This window comes from Alosa sapidissima, chromosome 24 (genome assembly GCF_018492685.1).
Source record: "Alosa sapidissima isolate fAloSap1 chromosome 24, fAloSap1.pri, whole genome shotgun sequence".
Lineage (NCBI taxonomy): Eukaryota > Metazoa > Chordata > Actinopteri > Clupeiformes > Clupeidae > Alosa > Alosa sapidissima.
Genome location: NC_055980.1, coordinates 23933279 through 23944391, shown reverse-complemented (window position 1 = coordinate 23944391; position 11113 = coordinate 23933279). Strand labels below are relative to the sequence as shown.

The following is an 11113-nucleotide window of genomic DNA, read 5'->3' as shown; positions in this document are numbered from 1 at the left end:
TATTATTGAGACAGGACATATCCATGTCCTGCTGTAAATGTTGATGTTTAGAATTGTTTTCAAATATATTTGTGTCTTCACATAATAATCCTACCTTGGATACCTATTTGCATATTTGTTAAGTCCATGTCAACTCAATGTGCTGCATATTGGTGTGTAATAGGAGTGTTGTATAATGACACCATTTGCACTGAGAGCAGACTGTTTGTGTAATTTTTTGTATTAACAGTAGTTTGTTCTATGAGCAAACATTTGGATGGGATTTCTGAACTTTGAATCGGGTGTGATGCATGCAGTACCTGGTGTTGCACATGGCTTTTAGTCATCTAGTGCAAAAGAGGTTTTCAGACATAATTCGTGTTATGCATAATTTTAATGTGTTGTCCTGCATGTGTCAGTCATAATGTCATGCAAAATTTGAATTTTGTGGAATTTATGTATATATTATTTTTTCATGACAAAGAGATTATAATTTTGTTATTGCTAGTACAATGTACTCCATTAAAATGTTGTTGCCACCATATTTATGGTTGTCATGTTTTATTGGTTTTTAATATATAGAAAAATAAAAAAATGGTCGCACTCTAAAATAGTTTATTTTTGCTAATTCACTTTCACATTTAGCAGCAGGGGTAACAAACATGTCGGCATTGCGGCCTTCATCAGTGTGTGTAATCCCTTACCACTTCCTATTCTTAAGAAGGCAAGTTGCCTCAATTGATGACACCCGTAGCCTGTCTACAGCGCTGCACAGGATCAACGAGCGCTCTGACGCATCGGGCCTCACAGGCCATTCATCAGTCGGAGCGCTTGGTGTCTCCAATGTTCACAACACAAAATACAGTACATTAAATGGCCAGACAATGATAAAGTAGCATTAGCAAAAGTGTGTAGGTTACATAAAAAGTGTGTAGGTTACATAGAAAAAATACATTCTCAAAGAAATGACGACAAGTCAAAATCTTCATTCAGACATAGCCATAGATCGCAGATGATTACATAGATCGCAGAGACATAGATCGCAGATGGTTACATAGATCGCAGATAATTACATCCTTTGAAGAAGTTTCCTGTCTATATCTCCTCCCCTGCGGGCAGGGGAATAGCACAAGATTTTTTCAACTTTTCAAGGGCCCTCTCTCCCCTTGGGCCCCTATAATCAGTAGTGGTTTTACCCCCCGTCCAACGCCCCTGCCTGCGGGATATATGTATGTGTTCTATGCCAGTGCATTTAAGATCTTCTAGAGTGTGGTTCTTTTCTATAAAATGTCTTGTTACTGGTGAACTTATATCTCTCCTATGAATGGTTGATTTATGTTCACTCAGTCTTGTTCTTAATGGTCTTGATGTTTTTCCAAAGTATGATAATTGTCAGGGTAATTGCAAAAGATAAATTACGTTTTTCATAGAACAATTTACCAATGAATCATTTTGTAGATTTTCTTTGTGTGGATACAGCCAAATGTGCTGTTTTTTGTTTTTAATGTAAAATGAATCATTTTTATACATCCATTATCTCACTAGAGGAAAAGAGATCGACACACCAGATAGTTCCCCTTTCATAATTTTTTTTTATCGTGTGACATTTCGAGTTTGTGGCTCTTCTTCAGACTTAAGTCAGTCAACACGCTCATGTTATCTCATTAGCCTCTAAGTATTGCTGAACGATGCAACAAGTAGGGCTACACCTCAGTTGCAAATTCAAACAGGTCCAGTAAATCTGTGTTTACCCCACATGAGCTGATTTTCTTGTCCAATACCCAAGGCTTATTTTTTTTATTGTGGTCACCCTTTTCCTGACAGTATTGTAGTTTGCTTCTTTTGGAACATAGGTAACATTAACCTGTAATGACTAGTCAGTTAGCCGGGGCGGAGCCAGAGGGGTGGCTTGGTGTGGCACGCGCCACCCCTGAGATTCGCTTCGACCCCAGGTGCCACCCCAAAAATTCTACTTTACGATCGGCCATTAACGTGGTCAAAGGCGGAACCTTTCTTGACGCACTTGCTGCCTTTAAATCAGCGCGGGAGCTTGGACAGTCAGACGCCAGAAGAGTTAGCACTAATAAAGTTACATTAATGATAGTGAGCTAGCTATAAAGGTTATCTCCAAGCCGTGAAGCTGGGTTCATAGTACTCATACTAGGCATTCTTAGCATGACTTTAGATGTCTCTGAAACACCAAAATACAACCAAAGTTGATAAATCAGTACATTGTATACTTGTGTACATGTAATATTTTAGATTCTATGTTTCTATAATGACAATCAAATGGAAATCTTAAATGGCCTTGAGTCTGCCATTTATTCAGGGTGTAGATCGGTTCTGGTTGGTGCAGACACTAAGTCCCTGTAAGTCCACAAATCCCAAGTTTCCTAAGTTAAATAGGTTAAGTTCATGGTATATGTCTCATTGTCATAGAAAGTATTTTACCTCCAGGTGGTCTGTCTCAATTTGATAGAAAATCAGCTGTCTCTGGGGAGATTTTGTTTTGCCTGACGATTAGTTATCTTTTAAAAACTGTATACATCATTGATACAGGTCAATGATAAGAGTGGCACATAGGTCACATCAAAATCGCATCATTACCATATTGCAAGGTGGAGGATATAAAAACCAGCTCCCTGGCGAGAGATCAGTATTACAGCGAGCCACAATAATTATGTTCCTCTTTGTGGTAAACTCTGATGACATAATAGCAAGCATTGGCCTGGAAGGTCTTCTCTGCAGGCCAAAGTGATTAACAGCGTTAATTGACCTAAGTCATGAGGTAATATAAGTTTGGCTGTTACACTTTACTTGACAGTATCAACGTAATAGTGACATGACACTGTCATGAACGTGTCATAAACAATTCATAAACATAAACAAGTTAGGGTTAGGATTGGGTTTAGGGTTAGGATTAGAGCTACAGTAGGGTCAGGGTCAACTTGTTATGACAAAAACCGAATGACACTTAATGACAGAAGCGTCATGTCATAAACGTTTATGACTTGTTTATGACACGTTCATGACAGTGTCATGACACTCTTATGTTGATATTGTCAAGTAAAGTGTAACCAAAAAGGACCCCTTAATGTTGCCCTGAGGCAACAAAAAGAAAAAGCTAATTTCATTACATGAAAAAAAAAAATTTAACAATGTCAAAAGCTTTTCTCCATCTTCATACATGCATGTATATGATTACTTTACCATTAATGTCATTTTAATTACTTTACAAAGGTAAATAATAATGTTAACATTTGGTGTTCCAGAAAGACATTACATATATGCCAGAAAATGAGTCTAGTTTGATGTGCAGGTTGGTAAACATCAGGAGACAAAGTCCATTCGTTTTGATCGACCTGTATCTTAATTGCCCAGCCACAAAACCCACGGTTCACCACTGATGATGACAGGTCATCCTTCTTCTTATTCTACATGGACAAAAAATAACTCCATTATGTTTCCTTGTAACCATCCCGAATTATGTGATTTGTTTTCCTCCGAACTGCCCACAGTTTGATTGACAGGTTAACACCAAGGACTTCCTATGTCTGATTACAAAACCACCATAAGGCATGTGCCAAATATATGTAATTTTATGGTTATTCCAGTGTTTTTTGTCAGCCATCTTGAATGTCCAAAATAAATCAAAAAGTTTTGGTGCTCTATTCATAATGATTCCGGACTGTTTTGAGGTTAATTCCCACTACTATAAGACCATGTCTCAGTTGCTCAGCTGTGGAAAGCCTCATAGTGAGTAAGGCCTACTAACCTACATTACAGCAGTTATCAACTATTACCAGAGTAAACGAAGGACTGTGCTAAATAGGGGGAAGAACAACCAGGTCAAACAAGTCTTTTGTTCCTTCAGAAAGTGGAACATGTCCCACTTCTGTGAGTTCCTTTTTATCCTCTTTTAGCAGTGTTGTCGATTTCTTCCAATTTTTGGATTATGTTAATTGTCCTGTTCTTGTTGTGACTATGAGGGCAAATGACCAGCCAGACAGATTATTTAGCTAATCTGATTTGATCACAACCCCACTGCCATTTGGAATTCCACACAAATCATCTTATGAATACAGTGTTAGCTGGATCTTGTGCTGTATAAAGTAATACGGCAGCTCAAGCCTCTCCCACAGCACCCAGAGCGTGTAAGGTTGATATAAAAGGCCTGCACTGAGTGTCAGTCTCTCAGACGCTCAAATACTTGCTATCACTGTTATTTCCTCAACCTACAGTATGAACTAGCCTATTGTGGTGGCCATTTAAACCTCATCAGGAAGAAAGTTCTCCTTTCTGAACTCTGCAGCATCTCTCCCTTGGCTCCTGGAGGCTTCAGCTGCTTGTCACTGGTCTTCTGTGTGGATCTCTGGACCAGAGGCTTGACTCTCATCATGTGGCTGCTGATGTTTGTGGCATGGTCCTTGGCCTGTGCCGGGGGAACCTACTGGTACCTGTTTGGGAAGCCGAGCCTGTTCTCTCTGGAGTTGCTATGGCTCAATGATCCACTAGAACTAGACCAGGAGAAGAGGACCAAGCTGCTGAAGAAAGGTGAGTGACCCGTATAAAACGCTACATTCATGGGCGGATTATGAACTTTCGGGCCCCTGGGCCCAGATGTATTAATGGCCCCCCACCAGTGTTGTGTGTAACGAGTTACAAAGTAACGAGTTACAGTAACGTAACTACTTTTTTGAGTAAAAAGTAGTATAACGCGTTACTTCTGAAAATTTGGTAACGTAACGTAGTTCCTTTTTCATATCGGCGCAACGTTACTTTTCCCAGGGACAGATTTGACAGCAACGCTGCTTTCTCAGATGTGCGCTTGCGCAATAGGCACAAGCTCCACACGGCAGCCTATGTGACAGAGGCTGGTGGCAATGAAGAGCAATCATAGCAAGCGAGACGCAGCCAACGCTAACTTCTGAGGGATGGAGGTAGCCTAGTACTTCGAACTCATTGAAACTAAGGGGAGGAATGTGAGTGTTAGTTGTAGCCTAGCCTAGCCTAGAAATCTAGACGCACCCTAGCGGCAGGAAATGTGGGTCTGGCTTGTCAGGCTAAGCCTAGCCTACATTGTCCCCTGATTTTGTCTCATTTTGCCGTTAACTCAACTGCCAGCCTATTGATACGATTTGCACAAGCTTTGCACCAAATTTCAGAGGAGCGCCTGTTTAATGAAAAAGCATAAGGCTATAAAATAAGCCCTCATATATTTTGTGTTCACCTATATGCCCAAGATGTAGCGAGGCTATGTTATATTTGATATTGTTTCATAGGGCTTTAGTGGTGGTGTTATGTCCTCCATAGTAGAACTTTATGTAGGCCTACACATTTAGGAACAGATATTGGGTTCTGCCCAAAGTCGAGCAACAAAAGTAACGTAAAAGTAACGAGTAACGTAATAAGTTACTTTCCATAGAGGGAAACTAAGTAAAGTAACGGGTTACTCTTTTTTAAGAAGTAACGAGTAACAAGCAAACACTACTTTTTAAAAGTAACTTCCCCAACGCTGCCCCCCACTAATTGTTGTATATGTAGGAGGGGGGGTTTGGGGGTCCTCCCCTAGAATTCTTTTAATTTGTTTGATGTGATTTCCTGTATTCTGGTGCATTTTTATAAGATTTACAGCAGCTACATTCCGTTGTTGCACCAGCTTCAGGTTGTAGTTAATTAATGCAACAACCGTTACATAAGGTAAAGGACATACTGTAATAGAGAGCAATAGGCAAATGAGCCTTTGTACTGTTATACAATTTTACACTGATTATAGTCATGTATGTGCTCCACCGGATAATTTACTAATCTGATTACTGGTGGCCACACTGTAATTCTTCCACACAAATCCCTCACTTTTTCCATGGCGACGCAACAGCCTCTGACAATTTAATCTAATTGTCTTACAACACAATTTCACAGCTGAAACAATGCACAACATAATGCATAATAAGTTTTCAGTGAGATAACTGTTATAGAGAAAGATATGTCAAAAATGAAATTTTCAGTGAAGCTAATGTCAACTTTTCTGGTTTGTCAATCCAAATTACAGTATGTACCTAACAACAAATGAATGGGATATAAGGAAAAAGCAGTGATTTTTTTCTTTATTAAAACTAAGGAACAGTCTGCATACAGTCACTTGATATCACTCGACTGTCTTAGCATTCTTATTGCTGTAACGTGTATGAACTAATGGCATGATTAGACAGCTTTTAGATTTCCCACTGCTGTTTGTGCTTAGGATCTTTCTCATGGTATTACATTTGTAAGTTCATTGTGCATAGTTATTAAGTAAGCTTAGTTAGACTTTAAACTTCACACTTTGCCCAGCATTAAAATTAGAACCCATGGGTACATTCATGGTTAGTTGGCTGCAATTTGAATACATACTATGACAGATGAGTTTAGACAGCAGTTTTGACAGCAGTCCCTCAGCTCTTTTGAGACAGTAATATTAAGTCTGTAATAAATTCATACAATAAATTAAAAGGTCTGTCTTAGAGAATTACTGTATATTGCTTATTGCTGTAAGTGGAAGTGAAACAAACTCTACCCCCATTTTTCTGAACTGTTCTTTATCTCTTTCTCAGCTCTTGGAGGCTTCTGCTGTGTGTCACTGGTCTGCTATGTGGGTCTCTGGATCAGAAGCTTGACCCTCATCATGAAGCTGCTGCTGTTTCTGGTGTCTGGTTCCTTGGCCTGTGCTGGGGGAACCTACTGGTACCTGTTTCTGAAGCCCAGCCCGTTCTCTCTGGAGTCACTGCGGCCCACAGAACCACTAGAAGTGGACCAGAAGAAGAGGAACAAGGTGCTGAAGAAAGGTGAGAGGTCAAATCCCCAAAAATGTCCTATTTATGTGCCATGTTTAAATTACCATTTGAAAACCATACGTGTTTACTGAATATGTATGTTTGTAGTTTGTGCTAGTGCATGATTGTGTGGGATTGTATGAATTTGTTACTTTGTGTGACTGAATACTGGAAATGTGTTTATCTCATATGTGTTATGTTAGAGAGAGATTGTGAAGTAGCTGTGACAAGGTTTTGGTCTTCCTGACAATTAATTCCCTTCTTGTATTGCTTTCTGATGTCAGAAAGCACAGCTGTAAAAATAGCGAGACTCAAACTGGTTGTGAAGTCATACTATTTATCACCATAATGTCAGACATCTGCAAGGCCAACTGCAATTGCTCATGTGTCTCCCTCCGTGTAGGTTTCAGTAGGGAGAGAATCCCTGAGAACCTGGATGCCATCATCATCGGCAGCGGTCTCGGAGGCCTGACTACGGCTGCTTGTATGGCCAAAAAGGGGAAGAGGGTGCTGGTTCTAGAGCAACATGACAATGCTGGTGGATGCTGCCACACCTTCACGGAGAAAGGCTTTGAATTTGATGTTGGTGAGTAGACCTACTACTAATGGGTTGCTGATCTAAATTGTATTCTCACTATATGAACACCAAATACGTAGCTAAACACCTAAACATCCTGTGCCTTTCTTCTAAAAGATAATCAGTCCAATTCATATGTATCAACACATGAGCATATAGTGTTGCCATTTGGACTTAATGCCACAACACTCATATGGTCATGACACTAAGTTGAATATGAAATGTATAACTCACAGAAACAGTGTGTAGACAGGGAAAAAAGCTCAGTCACTAGAGGAGATGGGGCAGTCCTTGGGGTAGGTTTCTAGGAAGAAAATCCACTTTACAGGCAAGTCTTCACTGGTGTGGTGTAGTTAGCCATTCTGGTCACCTGCTGCTACCAGCTGTCCTTAGCTGCTACAAATTCAACACCATTGTTTCTCTGTGCTCCTGCAATGAAGTCATGTGTGTGTGTGTGTGTGTGTGTGTGTGTGTGTGTGTGTGTTTTATATATGTGTAGGCCTTCACTATGTCGGTCAGCTGCATGAGAACAGCCTGATGCGAATCGCCTTTGACCAAATCACAGAGGGTCAGCTGGAATTTGTGACCCTGCCCCAGCACTTTGACAATATCCACATTGGTCAGGGAGAGGAGCACCGTGAGTATAGCTTCTATACTGGGAAGACCGAGATGGAGGCCAACATGAAGAAGCAGTTCCCAGACGACACTATGGCTGTTGAGGAGTTCTTCAGAGTCATGAAGGTATGACATGGAGGACACTGCCCCCTGCAGTCAGACAGGAGAAGTATGGTATATGGCATACATTTGTCAATACTGATGGTTTTAGTACTTCATTCTTTGTTGTTGTTGTTGTTGTTGTTGTTGTAGGTCTCTGCCAGGAAGACCCACTACCTGGGCCTCCTGAAGCTCATCCCTCGCTGGCTGGCCCTCTTCTTTCTCAAGTCTGGCATAGCTGACCGCTGCTCCTCTGTCTTCCGTCTGGCCACCACCGGCGTCACCACCTGGGCTGACCAGCTGACCAATAACAAGGACCTCCAGCTCATGTTCAACTACCTCTTCATTGGTGAGTTCCTCCAGGTTATCTCCTACTCTACTATGGTCAGCAGAAGCAGCAGATCATCTTCGTATAGTTATTTTCACATTTGGCTCTTCAAGGCTAATAACCTTTGATCTCATCTCTCTCTCCTTCTCTCCTTCACCCATAGGTGATCGCCCTAGAGACTGTAGCCTCTTCATGAATGCCCTCCTCATCCACCACTACAAGCGTGGAGCCTACTATCCTAGAGGGGGCGCCAGTGAGATCCCCTACCACATCAGCAACACCATCCGCAAGTATGGCGGTGAAGTGCTGGTGAGAGCTCCGGTCACTCGAATCCTGTTGGATAAAGATGGCGCTGCCTGTGGTGAGTACTGGTCTGGATTGAAAGATCTACTTTAAAATAGATCACTCAGGGCTTTCTCTAGTGTCTTGTTCTCTTATGACTCACTGAAAGTCAATTATTTGTTTATCTAACATGTTTTCTTATGATCTTATGTGAATGTCAAGGTGTGGCAGTGAGGAAGGGCCAAGAGGTAGTGGAGGTGAAAGCACCCATCGTAATCTCCAACTGTGGCCTCTTCAACACCTTCAAGTACTTGCTACCTCCTCAGATTCAGATGAAACATGGTGAGTCATGTCAACTTGCACAACAAACAATTAGGGAAGACCATAGACACAACCATCATTCAGTATTATTTATTTCTTATTGACATTGTACCACACCAATTACTGACTCTAACACAAAAACATGACAAGGAAAGGCGGAAAAATTGGATTTCCTGTAGGTCGGATGGACCACTAGTTGTACATGTTATACACATGTTTGTATTTAGAAGATTTCTGTATAGACACACAACTGCAGAATGAGTGGCAGTCCAAGACACATTTCCCACACTGTAGGACAACAAAGTTAATCTTGAATAAAAACATCTATTTTTTTAAACAAAGTGAACAGGAATTATTTATTTCTTCTGCAGATATCCAGACGCGTGCCCAAATGATGAAACCTGGCAAAGCTTGCGTGCTCCTCTTCTGTGGTTTCGATGCCACTGCTGAAGAGCTCGACATCACGCCAACCACTTTATGGCTCTTCAAGGAAAACGACATAGACAAATCGTGAGTACCTTGATCAGTGATTAGAAAAGTGTGGACACTTATGTCAAAAGTGAAGCCACCAGAAAAAAAACTAAAGAAGGGATTGAACCAAAATGTGCTCATTTCATCGACAGTCTTGAGCTTTAATTTGTCACACAAATTGAATGTAAAGAAATTAACAGGAATTGAATTGAACCAGAATGAACAAAATGAAACTGGATTGACCTGTATTGAACTTTGTCTCAGGATGGATAAATTCTTTGCTATGAGCAAAGATGAGGCCCCTGACAATGTTCCCATGGTGTTCATCACCTTCCCATCTGCCAAAGACCCTGCCTCAAAGATCAGACACCCAGGTGAGATTGCCCAGATCATATTCACCCATTATTAAGGACCCATTGCTGAAATAAATGTGATTTGCATCTAATACAAGCTTCCACATTCTTGTGATGCTAACTGTCCTGCTTGTCTTGGTAGGTAAATCCTGCATGACTGTCCTGACCATGGTGAACTACGAGTGGTTCGAGGAGTGGAAGGACTCAACGGTTAGGAAAAGAGGAGACGACTACACAGAGTACAAGAACAGATTCGCTGACCACCTCTTTAACTGGGCCTGCGAGCATTTCCCTAAGATCAAAGACAAGGTGAGCAGGGGATGCATGGCAAGTACACAGTCTTTACAAACCATGAACATCATTCACATGTCTGTGTTTCTGTCTGTCACCCCCTTCAGGTGGTGTACCAGGAGATAGCCACACCACTCTCCAATGAGCACTACCTGAGAGCATTCAGGGGGGCCCCGTACTCTGGCGAGCACACCCTAGAACGCTTTGACCCAGTGTTAATGGCCAAGAACCGCTGTGACACGCCCGTCAAAAACCTCTATATTACAGGTAAGGGAGTGTCATTGTGAGCCTGTCTGTATTCATGAAAATGGATCTGTCTGTGTGTGAGTGTGTGAAAAATCTCCCTTTTGTCTGTATCTCTATGTATTTGCATTGGTGCTTTAAACTATTTATGTGTGTTTCAGGTCAGGACGTGTTCAGCTGTGGTATTGCAGGGGCCCTGCATGGCGGGCTGATCTGTGCCTCCACAGTGTTGGGCCACCTCCTCTACGTCGACCTCTTCATGATGAAGATTAAACTGAAGGGGGGCAGCATTTTACGCACTTTACAGAAACTGTTTTTCTAATTGAAGTCTTTCTGTTTTACTCTGACCACAGCTAGCAATAACGTAGCTTGGTCATGCAGTTTTGGACACAGTCCTGTTCCACCGATTTTTGTTCGGTGATTTCTTGCCCACTTGTCCACTGGTACACTTTTATGGACACACATCACAATTTGTGAACCTTTGTACATAGAGGACACTGCAAAAATCCATAGGAGGTGCTGCAACTGACTCATTTCAGTGAGCCATTACATGCTTATTACACACCTCAGGTGGTCAGATCCAGATGATCGCCACCTGAGGATATATTTGAACTTATTATTGAGACAGGACATATCCATGTCCTGCTGAAAATGTTGATGTTTAGAATTGTTTTCAAATATATTTGTGTCTTCACATAATAATCCTACCTTGGATACCTATTTGCATATTTGTTAAGTCCTT

The 11113-nt window shown here is 41.3% G+C and overlaps 1 protein-coding gene across 1 annotated transcript; it reads left to right on the top strand.

The window, feature by feature from the left end:
• Nucleotides 1–4455: 4455 nt before the first annotated feature.
• Nucleotides 4456–10909, top strand: LOC121700192 (inactive all-trans-retinol 13,14-reductase-like). The gene is made up of 12 exons (XM_042082998.1): nucleotides 4456–4533; nucleotides 6573–6803; nucleotides 7195–7377; nucleotides 7868–8109; nucleotides 8236–8431; nucleotides 8574–8771; nucleotides 8915–9034; nucleotides 9385–9523; nucleotides 9749–9858; nucleotides 9980–10146; nucleotides 10236–10395; nucleotides 10533–10909. Exons 2-12 carry the CDS (start codon nucleotides 6644–6646, stop codon nucleotides 10691–10693), a joined length of 1836 nt encoding a protein of 611 aa, XP_041938932.1. The 5' UTR covers nucleotides 4456–4533; nucleotides 6573–6643; the 3' UTR covers nucleotides 10694–10909.
• The last annotated feature ends 204 nt before the right edge of the window (nucleotides 10910–11113 follow it).